This window comes from Perognathus longimembris, chromosome 24, assembly GCF_023159225.1.
Source record: "Perognathus longimembris pacificus isolate PPM17 chromosome 24, ASM2315922v1, whole genome shotgun sequence".
Lineage (NCBI taxonomy): Eukaryota > Metazoa > Chordata > Mammalia > Rodentia > Heteromyidae > Perognathus > Perognathus longimembris.
In genome coordinates this window covers 17,508,466-17,527,351 of record NC_063184.1, presented here as the reverse complement: position 1 = coordinate 17,527,351, position 18,886 = coordinate 17,508,466, and the positions used below count along the sequence as shown (strand labels likewise).

The following is an 18,886-nucleotide window of genomic DNA, read 5'->3' as shown; positions in this document are numbered from 1 at the left end:
TAAATGCTTTAAATTTCCAAAAAGGAAGTCAGTAAAAGTTATGTTGTTGACAGTTTTCCTCTACATTGAGCCATAGCAGCATTAGCTGGACTATTAGCTCTGTAAAAAAAAAATTATAAAATATGAAATGCCTATGGATGGGGTGCTCCGATGAAACAGTACAATCTTCATTCTTTATAGCCACACAGAATCCAGCATTGCATCATGAGAGCAGGAAGGCCCATAGGCCAACTGCATCTGAGAGGGCCAGGGACGGGAAGGAGAAGGAATCAGCTGCAGAAACAAAGCACAACCTGCCAGAGGTGGACACCCAAAGTTCTGAGAACCAGTATGATGACTTATATGTGTTCATTCCTGGAATTGATCTAGAGAAAAACCCTCAACAGTCACTCACCTGCTGCAGACCACCTCCACCCCCACCAAGACTTCTATCTCCTGCCACCCAACTAGAAAGACCTCACTTCAAGATACAGGGTATGTGTAATGCCAAAAGAACAAAAACAGGAAGGGGGGGTGGAAATGCAGTCATAACATTCAATATTTAAACTAAGAAACTAGGAAAATTGAATGAGGGCTTGATTGGGTTGGGAGGGATAGGAAAGAATAATGAAAAGGTTGATATCAGTCATGATACATTGTGCTTACAAACTGACATGGCAAATGGTAACCCTTTTTAACAACTAAAGATAAATATATAATTCATAAAACAGGATTTGATGGGCTTGCATTGCATACAGTGTGGTACTGAATCCATGAAAAGATTAGCTTCTCAAACCAAGGTTGATTTTCCTGTTTATTATCCAGTCTAAGGAAAAAAAGAGATGCCTACCATCTTCCCTCCTCCATCCCCCCTTCCTTTCTTCCTCCCTCTCTCCTTTCCTCCTTCTTTCCTTTCTTGTTTCCTTCTTTCCTTCCAGCCTTTCTTTTCTTCCTTTCTTCTTTCTTTCTATCCTCTCCCTCTTTTCTTTCCTTCTTCCCTCCGTTCCTTCTATTTTTCATCCTTCCTGTTTTCTTTCCTTCATTTCACCCTTCATTCATTTCTCCCTTGTTTCTTTTTTCCACTTCCTCCTCATCCATTTTTCCCTCCTCTGCCCCCCCCCTCTTCTTTTTTCCTTCCTTCTGGAACAGTCTCACTACAAATGTCAGGCATCTTGTAGTAAACAGCATCAGATTTCAAAGATCATAGTAGTCTTCTGGCAAAGGGGAAAGGCCAATGGTTTACAATGATTTACAGATGATTTGCAAAGAATCTTAGGCCTTCTTTTTACATAGTAACTGTAGGAAATGGTAGTGGGCTTATCATGGAGTGCCCTGAGATCAAAGTCTAAAGTCTGCCAAAGTGGCAGAACGGTTAACTTCACTGTTATGGAATTTGTTCTCAGATGCAGAACTGGGATGGGAGAGCGGGGGTTGGGGACATTCTCTTTCCTCCTTTGGGAGATCATAAAGAGCAGAACCCCTGTAGGACTTTTCTGCTTGGAGTATTCCGCAGCCTGAAAACTTCCAGCACCAGCTTCAGTCTTAAGTCACCAATTCTCTTCTACTGCATTCAACATTATTTTATACTTACTTTCCAATGTTCTTACAAAAAATTGATAATAGAAAAACACCCATCATCAGTGCACACTTTATCGCTGTAGTTTAGTTGCAGGATCCCAGACAGCTATAACGTATGCAAACACTGTTGCTGAGGGGAATTTTGAAGCCGTGTCATTTAGCATTGATGTCCTTCAATGCTCTATCTTGGGAACTGCTCGAGTTGATCAGCATAACCTTTGTATATACAAGTTCTGAAGTTCTGCACCTGTGATATGTTATTAATTGGGAAGTGCCAAAGCCTGGTGGACTCTGCTCTGATTCACTCACCAGCAGGCATTCCTTGCTTACCTACTATGTGTCATGTGTCAAGCTCTCATGGACCTTTGAGTGGCAGTCATGAAGAGGACACAGGAAAATCTGTGTGAGAAAGGAAACATAGGTTAGCAGTAAAAGGACAATAAAATGGCATATTTTTCTAATTTTATATGTTTAAATAATGTTGCTCAATTATCAAAAATAACTTTTGGAAAAGGCAATGAAGTCTATTTTTAAGTGAACTCTCTCAGAGTAGATAGCATCAAGTTGTATTTCCTTAATGTAAATTCATATACATTATTTGTTGCTTAGGTAATTTAGAACTTCTTTCTCCCTAGATCTCACCAGGTGCCTATGATCAGAAATGTAAGCTGAGGGCTGGGAATATGGCCTAGTGGCAAGAGTGCTTGCCTCCTACACATAAAGCTCTCAGTTCGATTCCCCAGCACCACATATATGGAAAATGGCCAGAGGAGGCGCTGTGGCTCAAGTGGCAGAGTGCTAGCCTTGAGCAAGAAGAGGCCAGGGACAGCGCTCAGGCCCTGAGTCCAAGGCCCAGGACTGGCCAAAAAAAAAAAAAAAAAAAAGAAAGAAATGTAAGCTGGCTACTCTATCTCCTACCAAACAGAAAATAGAAAATAAAATGAAGGACTCATAGCTTTTATTTAAAGACTATAGTTATGCACTTTATATGTGGTGGTGTTTTCTTTTTTTCTTTTTTGTTTTTTGTTATTTTTTTTTTTGGCCAGTCCTGGGCCTTGGACTCAGGGCCTGAGCACTGTCCCTGGCTTCTTCCCGCTCAAGGCTAGCACTCTGCCACTTGAGCCACAGCGCCGCTTCTGGCCGTTTTCTGTATATGTGGTGCTGGGGAATCGAACCTAGGGCCTCGTGTATCCGAGGCAGGCACTCTTGCCACTAGGCTATATCCCCAGCCCTGTGGTGGTGTTTTCAACACAGCTTTTCATAGAGCTGCTATTGGAAGTAAATGGGAAAGAAAGCATCCATCTTTAAGCTGGCAGCTGCCATTAATTTTTTTTGCCAGGGACTTTGTATGGGTTCTTTTGCTTGGACGTGTCATTGCTTTAAGAATTGCTTCTTCAGAGTACATTCTGTCTGCCCCCAAATACTGAAAAGAGAGGCCATCTACCCTTTTCCTTGGGTGTAGCATTCCTAAAGATAAACACATAGACATAATTATTAGAGAAATTACTAATGGGGATCCCAAGAGCATATGCAAAACTTTATAAAAAAGGACACATTATCTTTCAATTTTCACAACATCTTTGTGATCATAACTCAAAGAACTTAGTTCACTGAGACTGAGACTTTGGTTCAGACCCCTGACCCTATAGGTTGTAATTCGAAGGTGAAAAATACACCTAGGATGAACTTTTCTACAGTTTTGCTGTTTGTCTCTTTTCTGCTAATTCTTTCCTCTGTTGTTTCAAAAGGTGGAATTAACAGAATTTAATTGTTTTATTGAATTGTTTAAATGGTATAGCTCATTTCTTTTTACTGTTCAATGAAAAGTATCATCAGATACTTTGGAAAATAAAAAGTAAAATGTACGATTTTTGGTGCCACGACTTTGGAAAGAGTTGGGAAGAGTGGTGGGTGGGAATGGAGAGAGAGCTAACAGCTCAGGAAATGGGCTCATAAAAGTGAGGTGGTTGACACATTTTGCTAAAAATGAAGCACTGTGAAAGCATTTCCCACACACTTAATCGAGTTTCACCCAGGAGGCTGTCAGAGAAACAGAAGTCACGAAGCCAAAGTCTCAAAGCCACATGATACATGGGGCAAGGCAAGTCATGTTGATTTTGAAGTTCATGCTAGGTACAAACATAATTAATGCTTCTTGGGTTCAACTGCCTGAAAGAATATTGGAAGATTACCTTTCCTCGTAGGCTTACCCAAAACAATCGTTAAATCTTCTTATAAAAATATTCTTTTACTCTGCCTTATTATTTGTATTTCTCTTAGCTTATAAGGTTTTCCACTGAAATCTCATCTGCAAACAGAGTGAGTATTATTTTTTTTAAGATTCTAACTAGTCAAATAAAGGCAAATTGGAAATAAATGAGAAGCAAACAAAAATCTCTGTCATGGATGATCAGTGATCTTTCTAATTCACTCATTATTCAAAACATTTCATATATTTTGTCTTCTACACACTATTAAAATATTTTAAAAAGTATATATTAAATACATATTACTATAAAAACATGTAGAGATTTTACCACATGTGAAAGCATAAAAGACAGCGAAGGCTGAAATTGTATTTTTTCAAATGAATTAATCTTCAAGCCAGTGTTATATGCTGTCTTTTACATCAGGAACCTCACTTTCAGTATCCTTGAAAGTTCTCATTGGCATTTATTGAAGGTCAGTTTGTCATAGCCAGAAAACAGCTGCTAGGAAAGCAAATAATAGTACCTTTGGCTATTCAACCTGTCATCTGAAGAGAAATTGATTCTTAGGCCAACAACACTATAAGAAATATGAAAGTTAAAATGATTTTGAATAAATAAAACGTCTAAAAGTATTATGTTTGAAAACAACTCCAATGCATTTGAAGTTTGGATTAAATTTATAATTCAATTTCCTGATATTAAATATGTACATAATGTGGAAAATACTAATGTTGTCAAAGAAATCCATGCCTGAATGTTTGTTAAGCAAATAACCATTATAAACTATAGAAAATGAAGTTAGCACATTACACAGATCATTTTTCTATTTGGAATTGTGGGTAGTTTATAAGTATTCTTCCAGAGATAAGACCTCTTACATTACTTCCTAGGATGTTTGTTTAAGTTACTTTGGGGAACTCACAAGAAAGACAAGTAGACACCAAGAATATTACATTTTAAGAGAAAAGTAAGTACAATCTAAATATTTCATAAGCAGGGAAAATGGTGGAAGACCAAATGGAAAGAAGTGAAATTTGGAGTGATCCATTCAACCTAAGACAAGACCCAAGCGATGAGCCAAAAGGAGAAGAAAAGGAAGAGGATGAAAAGGAGCAGGAGGAGCATGAAGATCCATACACATTTGCTGAGATTGATGACAATGAGTATGACATGATATTGGCCAATATGAGTATAAAAAAGAAAACTGCAAGTCGGTCTTTCATTAGGAACAGACCTCCTGCTCCCACACCCCGACCTATAAATATCCTTCCGAAAGAAGAGAAAACACCTTACATCGCTCAAGGTAATATTCTTAATTCAATATTTTTATTGTTATTGTAAAGTTGATGTACAGAGGGGTTACCATTTTATAAATCAGGCAATGAGTACATTTCTTTTTAGAAAATGTCTCCCTTTCCTTCACTGTCTTCTAGTTCAAGGTAATATTATATTGCTGTTTGTGGATTATTATTATTATTATTACTGGTCCTTTTGTGGAGGCAGAAGTGGGGAGATGTGGTAGTGCTCTAAAATTCCAGAAACTAAAAATGTCTTTTCAAATTACACTGGAACTTTTTAAAAATTTTAGAACATGTTAAATAAAGAAATAAAATTAAAGATTGGGTTATACTATATTTTTTTAATTTAAAAGAATATTTTTAAACTATCTAAGGAACATGACCAGGGCATACATACCTAAAATCTATTTCAACGAATTCCATACTTCTACAAAAAGGAAGGTGAACATGATCATTTAAATATGAACTACGAATTAACCTGAGAGACTTTACACTCCTCTGTGCTTATAGTGCTCAAGGGAAGCCATTGTCTTCTCTAAGCAGAACGTATTCAGAGTATCTATATATTCTGCTTATCAATGAACAACATATTTACTCAGCAGTGTTCTACTAGGATGATGGTAAATGATAACAAACTCATAAATGTTTCTACAAAAATAAAATGTGAATGAGAACTCTTCTCTAGATCATGAAGCTAAGCAATAAATTTAATTGAGAAATTCTAGAATAAAAATCACTGGGATTTCTAGGCCCTTACTAGATTACCAGATTCATTCCATCTCGTCAAATGAAGCTGCTAAATTCAAAATACTCATAGACAGAAAGTAGGCATAACTCAATGTGCAAACTTGGTGATAGTCTAGTCATTTTTTAATAGATGCATCACTGTCTGTACTCCAGTCCCCAATGAGATTCTTGATTCCACAACTTCCATATTATGTTATCAATTCCCATATCGTGTTATTTTGCTTTAGGGTTTTATCTTCCCATCTTCTTATTGAAAGTGTGACCTTTGGGGGTTTCCCCCCAAGATTTCTTTCTTGTTCTTTGTGTTTGTTTGTTTTTATAAGGTATGTTTCTCTTTGGGAGGATGGAGAAAAGGATCATTCAAAAATTTTATCACTGTTTCTGTTTCACTTTGTTTTTGTTTCTGGTTTTGTGTTTTTGGTTTGGGGTTTTGTTTGTTTGTTTGTTTGCTTGTTTGTTTTGCCTAGATCTTGCTTTGCTGCTAAGCTCTTGCTAATGTGGTCAATCTTTGTTGTTATTTGTTTGTTCTGACTGTAAGGCTTGACATATCCATCAACTAGGCTTTTCTTGGCTTTCATGTGGAAGAATGAAGCTCCAAAATTCCCAGTGGAATCCCTATTTGCTAGTGCCACATGGTAGTCTGCCTGGAATGAACCAGCTTTGTCAGCATGGGACTCCAAAATGCTAGCTATGTTGCCTCAGCCTGCTATGCATCTCAATTTTTCTGGAATTTGATCCACATACAGTTCTACACTTATACAACTAGTTTCCCGCACTCTTAGATGAAGAGTAAAAGAAAATGGAAATGTAATCTTTCAGAAGGAACAGATTCATCTCATTCCTCCTATTTCCTGTCCAGTGTGTCACTCCTGCAAACCATAGCAACTTGGCTCTTATGTCTTACCCCTTCTGCCTTTACTTTGATGCATTCTAATTTGCTCACATGCCTTTTGTTTTACTGGAAATGGAAATCAGTGAAAAATATTATTACCATTAAATAAATAAAATAATTATGCTATTTGTTACTCACCCTCAATTGGTAGTGAGACTTGGAATATATGAGGTGACCAAGAGCCTTTTCCTTTTCTCTTTCACTGAGATCTAAGTTCTGGCCTACATTTTTGCATTGTTTGGCACTAGAAGGAGATGGCCCACATCAGGCAATTCTTTACTGATGTTCTTTCCTTTTGTCTCCCAGCCCACAGCTCAGCTATTAAACAGAATTGCAAACATTTCCCAGGAATCCACTGAATTAGAAGAAGATCAGTTTGCCCTGATTCTTGCTAGAACACAGAAGGGTAGCAAAATGTTGGCAAATTCATAGTATAACATAGCCAGGAGAGAAAGATGCCTCATTGGGGTGGGAGAAGACTACAAGGTACAGAATCTCAGTTTACCACTTCAGAGACTAAAAAAACAAACAAACTACTGGCAAGAAACCAGGCAAAAGGGGACCAAAGAGACAGACGAATAGTATCAGCTTTACAGAAAGATTTATATTGAAGTCCAGCTGATAACACCTGAGCAAAATAACTTCATACAGCTGAGATTTTATTTCCTAATAGGAAACTATGCATAGAGTTACAATATCTACCTTATAGATTTATAGCCTTTAAATGAGGTCACAATAGCAAATGCTCATTGCAGTGTTTAGTGTTTAGTTTGTGTTCATTACATTAAATTAGTGACAATTCCAATTAGTCCCTTCTCAGTATATAGACAAAGCTTGACTTCAACAAACTAACTATTATAGATAAAATACCTGGGAAGTAGCATGTTTCTTGAACTCCAATTTGGTGAGAAATTTAGGAAAATAGATAATAGAACTAAAGTGAAGCAGAGATAGAAGATGGGTCCTCCAATAGGACAAGTTAGCTAAAACCACTCTTCTTATCAGGCAGCTTTTGTGATCATTTCTAATTTGTGCCACAATCATGGATGGCTGACATTGAGGGTGTCATTTCAGAGATAGGGAACTGATGATTAGTGAGTTTCAGAGAGAGAAAGAAGCCGACTTTGGGTCCAAATCAGTCTGTCCCCAAGGCCTGTGCCCATGATACCAAAAGCAGCAGTATTTATTTCCTTCTTCTAATCCTTACAAATCATGAAGACAACAGAAAAGTCTGAGAGTGGTGTTGTATGCCTGTCCTTCCAGCTATTGTAAGAAGCATAAGTAGGCAGATTATGGTCTAGGCCAGCCCTGGTACAAAGTAAGTTCTTAGATAAAAAGCAATAGAGAGCAACATGAGCTGGAGGCATGAGATCAAACAGTAGAGTACCCGCTGATCAAGTATGAACCTCTGCGTGCAAACTCCAGGAATAGCCCCCTCCCCATAAAAAAAAAAAAAACAACGGTAAAGGAAAAGACCACCTTCATGTGTTCCCATCAGTATTCTTTGGTGCCAAGCTAAGTGTGCTGAATTATAGTAGGAACAATGAATATTTCATGAGTCCTAACTAGAAGAGCAAATAACAGAAGTCCCACCACAACAGGGCTAAAAGAGAGGACTTCGAGATCACACTGGAGAATGAGCAGAAGCATACATCAACCTATTATTGCCAACATCCCTCCAGTTGCAAACACTGGAAACATTGTTCATTTGAAGGACAGCGCTCAAACAGAATAGAACAAAACCATAAGAAACTCACACATAGCTAGGTTTTTCTAACTGTTCTTACAAAGTATGATATATGAGAGAGAAGGTCCCCACTGAAATGGAACTAATGTAAAGCCAATACATGTTGGTCTGCTGTATTAAAAAGATCTGTATCTGATTCGTTATCCCATTTCAGTTGTATGAAACCTGATCTTACATTGACCATCACAAGAAGAATAATTCGTTTGGGTTAAAAGAAAAGTTTTGGAATTTTCTCCTTACTTTCCTCTCCCTGTTGCATCGGAAAAGATCAGATTCATTAAGCAGCAAAACTATAGTTAAATTAACATGGATGTACAGTTTGCTTTAGTGACAGAGTTCTTGATTTAAGACAATTCAAGGAAAGAAAATGGGCACTTGTCATAGTATAGATAGATGATGAGTGAAATTATATCCATAAATCATGCAAAGAGCTGAATGCCTGTTGGGGAAAATCTTTCAATATCAGTGAATAATTTTCCACTTCATCTTCATACAATTAATTGAACAAAGATACTTCCTCAGAGTCCATGTGGCTGATTAGGGGTAAAATATAATTTCTCTTTCCATTTACAATTGCTACTGAGTTGCCCTTGGCATTTTGCAATGCAGCCAAGTTGTATATGACATTTTGAAGAGCTACTTCATGTCCAGGACCCCAGAATGTCAAGTATAACTCTCGGTATCAGAACATTTCTCACTCTCAATTCACCTGTACTTGAAACGGACCACACACAAGGCAATTGAAATACCAACAGATAATTTAAAAAGGGGGAAGACCTTGTAGACATTCTTGGGAAAATTAATCCACTTCATTGTAAATGTGACTGCATAGAATGGTCTCTGCCCTCATTAGTAAACTCATATAGTCAAGTGGATTAAAGGAGGTCTTAGATCAAATGCCATAGGTCCAACTTGAACCTCGGCGACCTTATTCAAGCCATTTATCTGCAGGATATAGTATGTATATCGTAGGTGCTTTCAGAACAGAGTGACATGTATATTTTGTATTTGTAAACCTAAAGTTCCTCCCTTCCCTGGTGACTCTTTGCCTCTCCTTTCCTGGATACAGTGCTGGCACAACTGTGCAAAGAAACCATCACCAGCTGTGCCTGCACAGTTTACTGGTCATGGTAGGGGAGCACTGATTGTTGAACTCACATGTTCTGAATTTCTCTTTCTTCCCTTCTCACAGAACATGGTGATGCCCTGGTTTAGTCATAGACACTCTAAATGCAGCCCCTGAAGGACTGTCAGAGCATCTGGTAAAATGGTGGCAAAATAATGACAAACTTAATCAGTTTCATCTTCTAAGGAGTCAATGGCTTGATATTAAAGTAGGAAACAATCAGTAAACTACGGCGGGAATCAGTGTCAAAGGACAGGTTATGTGAGAAAAATGAGTGCAAATATTATCAAGCACTCAGATTTTTTCACTCATCTGTGTAGTGTATTTGCTCCCTCCCCTCCTCTTCAATATTTTATATTGTTGAACACTCTGTAAAATACTTTTTTCCCGGTCCTGGGGCTTAAACTCTGGGCCTGGGTGCTTTCCTTGAGGTTTTTTGCTCAAGGCTCACACTCTACCACTTGGAGCCATGGCACCACTTCTGGTTTTCTGGTGGTTAATTGGAGATAAATCTCACCATGGACTTTCCTGCCCAGCTGGCTTCAAATCACAATCTTCAGAACTCAGCCTCCTCATAGGACTACAGGCAAGAGCCACAGTGCCTGGCTTGTAAAAGACTTCTTTAATGAGCAATTATATTGACCTAAAGCAGTCGTTCAAGGTAGTGGGACTATAACTCTGAAAAGACATGGTAATATCTAGAGATATTTTAACTGTTACAATTAGGGAAATGTTAGTGACACCTAATAGATAGAAGTCAAGAACACAGCTAAATATCATACAACTTACGAGCCAGGATTTCAAAATTATCCACTCAGTACCAGGTATCATGACTCACACCTACAACTGCAGCTAGTGTGTAGTGGTACACACTTTTCCAGAGCAACATTAGAATGTGGTAGGTAGGAGGATTGGGCCCAACACCCCCACCCCCTAAAATATCTAAAGCTAAAATGAAGGGCGACATTGTTCAAGTGTTAAAGCACCTGCCTTGAAAGTACAAAGAAAAAGCCCTGGATTCAAACCTCAGTACCACCAACTCCTCCCCCTGAAAAAAGAAAAGAAAAGAAAAGAAACCTACCCAGACTCACATATCATTAGGATCTCTGTTATTCTCTTATGTAGATTATTTCCAAATCAACATTTGAATTCTTTAGAGAAGGTATTTCTCAGGCAGCCAACCCATGCTCTCTTTATTTATTTTCTCATTTTAGATTTCTTAAATTCACAATATTTTCTACCAGATCTTTTAATGTGTGTGTGTGTGTGTGTGTGTGTGTGTGTGTGTGTGTGTGTGTGTGTGTGTTTAAATTCTAAGACAACTAAGATGCTGGGCTGGGAATGTGGCTTAGTGGTAGAGTGTTTGCCTAGAACGCACAGAGCCCTGGGTTCGATTCCTCAGTACATAAACAGAAAAAGCCAGAAGTGGCACTTTGGCTCAAGAGGTAGAGTGGTAGCCTTGAGCAAATAAGAAGCCAGGGGCAGTGCTCAGGCCCTGAGTTCAAGCCCCAGGACTGGGGGGTGGGGAGGGGGGAAATAAGAAGACAACTAAGAACTAAGATGCTCTGTGGAGTCAGGGCAATGAGAGGTGTCTCCTACCAAGGAGAGCCACAGATGTAGTGAAATTCCTAAAGATGAAGACAGATGGAACTGAATTTGACTTATGGCTTTGTCACTGAAGGTGGTGTCGTGTGTGCAAGCCATATGATCTCGGTTCACTTTGGTTTTTTGTACTATTTGAAGCTTGTCAATAACTGCTTCATTGGGGTTTCATAAGATTACATATGCTCATTGGCCAGCATAACATACTATCCAGGGGATGATAGGTACCAGGACAGAAAGTATCCCAAGGCAAAGAGTTAAGGTACACCTGTGTTATCTCCCCAGTTAGTCTTCCTCTTGCCATGTGGCCATATGCAAATATAGCATACTGCATGATTTTCTCAAAGTATTTCCTAGCTACCAGTACTAACAACTATCTAGAAAAAAAAATGGCATCTTCCTGTCCTTTTGGAGTTTTTAATCTGCCTCACTATGGGTTGAATCTTATTGAGTCTTAATATCAACACTGGTTTGTTGGGTTTGGGAAGAGTGGAGCAGTGAGCTAATATCAGGTATTGAACTCAAGGCCTTGCTCTCTCCTTGGCTTGCTGGTATGTGACAGGAGCTCTACCATTTGAGACACACCTCCATTCCAAAGTTTTGCTGGTTAGTTGGAGATGGATGAAGTCTGATAGATTTTTTTTTTCCTGGGCTGCCTGTGAATCACAATCCTTCAGTCTTAGTCTCCCGAGCAGCTAGGATTCTAGGCATGAACTCACCACTTTCACCCAGCTAAGAATTCATTTGTAGATCCAGGTGTCAATGGCCCATGCCTATAATCCTAGCTACTTAGGAGGCTGAGATCTGAGGATTGTGATTCAAAGCCAGCCCGGGCAGGAAAGTCCATGAGACTCTTATGTCTGATTAACCACCAGAAAATTGGAAATGGCTCTGTGGTACAAAGTGGTAGCTCGTTAGCCTTGGGCTGAAGAGCTCAGCAATAGCTCCCAGGCCCTGAGTTCAAGCCCCACAACTGACAAAAAAAAAAAAAAGAATTTATTTGTAGTGGTTGTCCAAAGTGATTATAATCAGAAAGCAGATCTTTTAATGTGTGAAACACATCCGAATACAAATCAAGGTCTCATTGCTATGCTTTAGAAGATCGTTTCCTGGTTACAAAGGGGAAAAATGGTTGGAAAGTTCTTTGTGGAAAACATGAAGTATGAGACCAGAAGTTAAATTCAGTATTACAGTGTCTCAGCTTATTTCCCAACTTATCTGTCTTTGAAAAACAAAATGAAAATGACTCGAGATGTTACTAGAGCAATGTCTACACATGTAGCACATGTATCCTATTGAATACAAGTGGATGAAAACAAAAATGAACCATATTACCATATAAACAGTTGATGCTTAATATATGCTACTTGCCTGGTAACAAGAGGAAAACGCACCTGGCCACAGGTGAATAAAAGTTTGACTAATAAACTCAGCCAATAACCTCAAGCTATCAATAGATAGAATTCTACCTGCTAACTGCCTTCCTTCAGAATGTACCAACTTCCTGGATAAGAAACAGATCTAAAATAGAAATGTACTTATCCACATGAAAAAGAGCATATATGCAAATAAAAAGAGTTTTTTTTCCTATTTTGGCAAAAAAAAGAAGTTGCTTAGATGTAGAGAAAATAATTAATAGTGAGATTTCCTGTTTGAGCAGAATATCTTTGATTGGCACATGTCTATTAAATCAATATGTCTGTTCAGAATGGGAAAGAAAATTAATGTTTTTCTTCTCAGGAAACAAGCATTTGGGGGATACCATCATTGTAGTGAATGTCCCCCACGAAGAGATGTGCTTTCCTCCTCTGGGAAACTGGCTGTTGTCCATGTCCAGAGAATAAAATGCTACCACTCTTGTCTATATGTCACATGACTACACACACACACACACACACACACACACACACGCACACAGAGTAAATGACTGTGTGTGCAGTAGCTTCTGTGACAGTCTACTCCACGCCACACCTTCAGTGTTACTGTTCACATAGGGTAACCTCTATTTAATAAATGGGCTTAAATGAGTCGTCTATAACTACTGCTGGCACAATGGAATGGTGGTTTTTGAGCTGAGTTGAGCATCCATCTCTCTTGAGCAATTTTTAAAGGAGTTTCCAATTCATCAGTAGGGTGAGTTTCAGGATCGGAACATTCTGTTCCCTGCATCTGTGGTTAGACAAAGTGCTCATTTGTCCTGTTTTTGTTTCTAACCTCATTTTGTCTTTTCCTAGTTGTCTTTTACTGGGTAGGTATAAGAGATAGATTGGGAAGAACAGAGCCACAGTGAATCAACTTGGACCATTCCTCTTCCTGATGAACTCTCGTCTCTATCTGCTTTCATCCATAGGCCCTAGTGGGATGCTGTACTCTTATTTAAGTGAATACACCAAGCTGGAAGATGATATGGAACCTAGTACGGCACTGGCTTATATAGTTAACAATCTCATGAACGGTTGCCACATGTGTATGAGTAAGGCACACTGCTATCACTCAATCTATCACTAGATCTATCTATCCACATAGCTATCATTTCCTGAATGCTCAGAACACAACTTTAATATACATATTTTCCTTTGTCTTGGACCTCTTGTTCCAAGAATAATCACCAGTTGTAGGTAGGCAGTTCTAAACATTTCATCCTTCATCTCTGCTAGGCATGGAATATCAAGGGGATGGTGGCTTATAATCTACATCTTACAAGGTTTATTTGAAACCTCAAGCCTGCTATTACAGCCAGGCATTGGTGGCTCACACCTGTAATCATAGCTACTCAGGAGGCTGAGATCTGAGTATATTGGTTCAAAGCCAGCCAGGCAGGAAAAATCTGTCAGCTTTCAATTAACCACCAGAAAATGGGAAGTAGCACTGTGGCTCAAGTGGCAGAGCACTATCCTTGAGCTAAAGAGCTCAGGGACAGCACCCAGGCCCAGAGTTCAAGCCTTACGACTAACCAAAAAAAAAAAAAAAGGAAGGAAGGAAGGAAGGAAGGAAGGAAAGAAAGAAAGAAAGAAAGAAAGAAAGAAAGAAAGAAAGAAAGAAAGAAAGAAAGAAAGAAAGAAAGAAAGTGCTATTACACAGGCAATCATCTTGGCAGCTCATAAAATAATCCAAAGTAAGCTTTCTCAGATCTCCTAAGGAAGACCATTTTGGCTTGTAGTAGATCACAAATAAGACTTACATGATGAATGTTCTTGCAAAAGCAGCCTGGAAAGACAAATTGTGCAAGGGATTTTGTTCTATTTAGCCTTCTCCTTTGCTCTTCTGCTAGTTCTGTGTTGCTTAATGTTTTGAATATTTAACACTATGCTAATTTTTCTCATTCAATGTCATTTCTATTCCAGAGAAACTTTTAACAGAAGTCATCCTACCAATATTTAAAATGAATGGGGGTACTATTTGGGACATTTGTATCTTACAGGGTTTATTTGAAGCCTCAAAATTTGTTTATCTTTCTCTATGGAATTTTTTTATGTTTAAAAGCAATGACAGCAACAAGTAATATATTCACGTTCCTTTCGCCTCAAATTCCAATTTCAAGTAGCAACAGAAAAATAAGATTTCACAAGGCAGAAGGTCATCAACATGGACACTTGTCATAATTGCCTTGGAATCGTGTTCTGAACACTGATGAAGAGAAAGTGTCTATACATGAAATCCTCCAACTATTCAAATATATAAAGATAGTCATCACAATATATTACCAAGGAGTTAGCACTGGCTTGTGCACTAATGTTTTCTGAAATTTTTTGTTACACTAAGACCTCAGATTGCAAATAACATCTCAAAAGACAACATTCTACTTAAATGCATACTTACTTAGAAATCTGTTACAGCACCATGGACCTGGAATGACTACAGAAAATAAGATGTTGGTCCCATCTTAGACTATCAACTGTGTGAGACATTTGAATCCCCCTGTGTAATCTCTAACTTAACTGGCAAGCAAAGAATGTTCTGGGAGGAGAAATCCTATTTCCCTATCATGCATGTGGCTGGCTTTAAACCATGATCCTTATATCTCAGTTTTCTGAGTAGGGAGGACTACAAGTGCCTGGCTTTCTCCTTCTGGTAAAAAGGAAATTCATACTCAAAGGGAAGTTGCAACAGTGATGTAAAGAAGTAAGCTACCTACTGAAGCTTGAGACTAGAGGGTTAAATCACTTCTCTGCTAACAACAGCTCTGGGATCATTGCAAAATTACTTAGCCATTTTACAAGCTAGTTACTTCCACCTCCTTAATCCATAAACATATGGGGTTGGCCTAAATCTCCCAGGCCTATTCCAATTCCCAAACCCCATAATTCAGGCTGCCCATAAAAACAAAAATCAATGTAACTCTGGGATGTTCATGTTCCAAAGTAGGGTAGTAGAGAGGCTCTGGGCTTTTTCATTAACAAATGCCAGAAGCTATAGGGAACTTTGTGGGTACTCAACAAATATTAAACAATTGATTTTACTTTTCATCTGCAAAATGGGGTGAGTAATGCTAACTTCCCCTCCAAAATTTTGTGAGAAAGATAGTAAATGAGAACACTCTTCAGATAGTGAAGTAATTTGAATAAGTAGCTTTAATAAGTCTGAGGTCTGGAGACATGATGTAAGAGTAAAATACCTTTTTATTATTACGTCTGTGAAATACAACCATCTTTTCATCTATTTAAGCTGAAACAGTTATTATCCTTGCTTAGCCCCAGAAAGTCAGCTTGAGTAATTTCTGTACAAATGGAACTTTTTCCTGTAAGTTTTTGCAGTCATTACTTTTAACAAAATGCAGCTTTTATCATTACCTGATATCAAAGTGGAAGCCTATCTCAGTTCAACTGGTTTAATGAGCCATTCTGTCACCATTGTACTACACTGCCCAAAGAAAATGCTTTCTGAAAGGATTGGTAAGCTGCTCACTTGAGAACATTGAAAATGTAATAATCCTCCTACTCCAAAATCATACAATTCAGGAATTGTTGCTAAGGAAAATTGTATGCTACACTTTAACTTCATGGAAATTTCCACATTTATTTGTTTAATATTTATACTTAATGAAGATTATATGCTATTTTTTTCTTTGCAGTGTTCCAGCAAAAGGCAGCCCGAAGACAATCTGACAGTGACAAGTTCCGTGATGTTCCTAAGAAACCAGGTCCTGACTAACTAATCTTTTGAATATTTTAAAAGTCATATTTAAAGAAATATTAGATGAGGGGCGGGGAGGCATGGTTGAAAACAACTGTACCCATTACCTGACTCATGTAACTGTACCTCCTCTGTATATCACCTCTACAATAACAATTTTTTTATGTTTTTTTTTCTCAAATTTTTATTATCAAACTGATGTACAGAGAGGTTACAGTATCATACGTTGGGCATTGGATACATTTCTTGTACTGTTTGTTGCCTTGTCCCTCATGCCCCCCTCCCTCCCCCCCTTTCTCTCCCCCCCCCAGGTGTTCAGTTCACTTACACCAAACAGTTTTGCAAGTATTGCTTTTGTAGTTATTTCTCTTTTTTTACCCTGTGTCTCTCAATACAATAACAATTTAAAAAAGAAAGAAAGGGGGAAAAAGGGACTGGGAATGTGGCTAAGTAGTAGAGTGCCTAGCATGAAGCCCTGGGTTCAATTCCTCAGTACCACATAAACAGAAAAAGCTGGAAGTAGCACTGTGGCTCAAGTGGTAGAGTGTTAGCCTTGAGCAAAAGTAGCTCAAGGACAGTGCCCAGGCCCTGAGTTCAAGCCCCAGGACTGAGGGGGGAAAAAAGAAAAAGAAAACAAATTTTGCTTAAGTAAAGAGAGGGAAACAAGCAGATGAATCTAATAAATATATGAAATAGTCCAAAATTAAATGAACTCAAGAACAAAAAGAAATTTTCAAAACCAGAAAGGTAAGTGTTATTGTCTAATAGCAATTTATCCTTTGTTCATACATGTTATTGAGTGTATGTCAGGACGTGGACTAGTAAACTTACATGCATTATTGACCAAAGGGAAGGGAAAAGAAATATTAGGAACACTAAATAAAAGCCACTAGGTCAGAAGTTAATAATTGTGAGTTTGATCAACTTGAGTATGAAGTTGGTATCTTATCCACATATAATTTTGGCACAACATCAATTATAGAAAAAAATGATTTCAATTCACAAAGCCAGGAAATGGCCTTGTCATACTGACTGTGGTGATGGGTGAATGTTGTTTTCAGGGCTTCAGGAAGGTCAAATAAGATGAATTGTGTAACATGAATCTGAGAGCACAGTTTGATAGATCTGCAGATGAAAGCCTCTTTCTAGAAGCATCTGTTGGTGGGAGAGGCTGATGACTAATTCCCTAATAGATAAGACTAACATGGGGATATTTTTTCCTATACTCTACACTGGATGTCAACCAAATGACTGTACCCTCTTCCCACAATTGTCTTGCCTGTGGCACTTGCTGCAACATCTTTTGAGCAATTATTTGTCACACAGAGGCAGAGCTGGAAACTAAAGCCAATGGGACATCTCACAGAATTGGAATCTATCCTGCCTCCCTGAAACATTTGTCTACTTTTGTAAAGAAGAACTCTAACAGGCTGTTTATTATCATCTTTGCTGACAATCAGGACTGAACTATTGTTCAAGTATAAAAAAATACATAAATGGTGGAAGATATTGAAAAAAAACATTAAGCTGGCTCTGTTAGTCAGCAAGCATCTAACACCCACATTAAAAATAGCATTTGTTAAAAAAAAAAAAAGTATCTCAATTGTGGCCGCAAGAAATGGCTGAAAGTGACATTAAAATAAATCCAGGAAATTATTTCATGACAGCCACTATCCACTCCTATGGTCCTTCTTTTGTGACATTGTGGCTATGGTGACATAAAGAATGCACCAGCTTCTAACACCCACTGGAAGGGACTACTATGGATCTTCCTCCAAAGAAATCTATGTCCTCACCTGGGGAAATCCTCTGGTCCATCAAGAATTTCTCAAAGGACTACACAGGTCGCCTAAAAATATGTAATGATTTAATTCCTCTACTGAATGCTGGAAGGAAAGGAATTATAAGAGCGAGCTCTTTTTCCACTGTCAGTACAGGCATTTCAGATACCCCCAAGTTCAAAATTGTCTAGTGATTGCCAGGAAGCTACATTATTGCTAAGCCAAGGAATTTTCCTGAGGAACAGAAGAGGGCAAAAAAAATTAATTGGTTCATTTCTATGGAAACTCAACAGAATACTTCAACTCAATTTTTACATCTTGGAAAAAAAGTACATAAGGGAAAGTACTCAGACTACAAATCACAGACTAAAATGTTTTTCATCAAAAGACAATGTTAAAAATCAATTTGCCCAGGTTCATTTTCAAATTAGGTAATGCCAAAGAGTGCTATCAGAGATGGTGGTGTGGCTACTGCCCTGCTTCCTACCACGGAGCCTCGAAAGGCCAGCAGGAATGGCTTCTTCAGAGTGACAAGGCAAAGAACTAGATCCTGTCACTGCATTTGGAGTTGATCACAGTTTTGAAACCTGGGTTATGTTAACCAAGCCCTCGGGAAGGTGATTTATAGCCCAATCTATTAATCCTATAATAGAGGAAGAGTCCTTTCTAGAGACTAGTGTCTGCATTCATTTGATCCTTGTCAAATAACCAAGTATCTGTAAAACACACACACACACACACACACACACACACACACACACACAATTTGTGGTTAGAAAGTTATCAGGTGAAC

The 18,886-nt window shown here is 38.3% G+C and overlaps 1 protein-coding gene across 4 annotated transcripts in view; it reads left to right on the top strand.

The window, feature by feature from the left end:
- Bank1 (B cell scaffold protein with ankyrin repeats 1) overlaps positions 1 to 18,886 on the top strand; it is a 185,154-nt gene that overhangs the window by 149,280 nt on the left and 16,988 nt on the right. For 3 of the 4 annotated variants that reach the window (XM_048333516.1, XM_048333518.1, XM_048333515.1), the window contains exons 9-11: positions 181 to 474; positions 4,762 to 5,070; positions 16,251 to 16,319. In XM_048333516.1, the coding sequence (XP_048189473.1) occupies positions 181 to 474; positions 4,762 to 5,070; positions 16,251 to 16,319 (672 nt within the window). The remainder of the gene's footprint in view (positions 1 to 180; positions 475 to 4,761; positions 5,071 to 16,250; positions 16,320 to 18,886) is intronic. The other variant, XM_048333517.1, reaches the window with a different exon arrangement.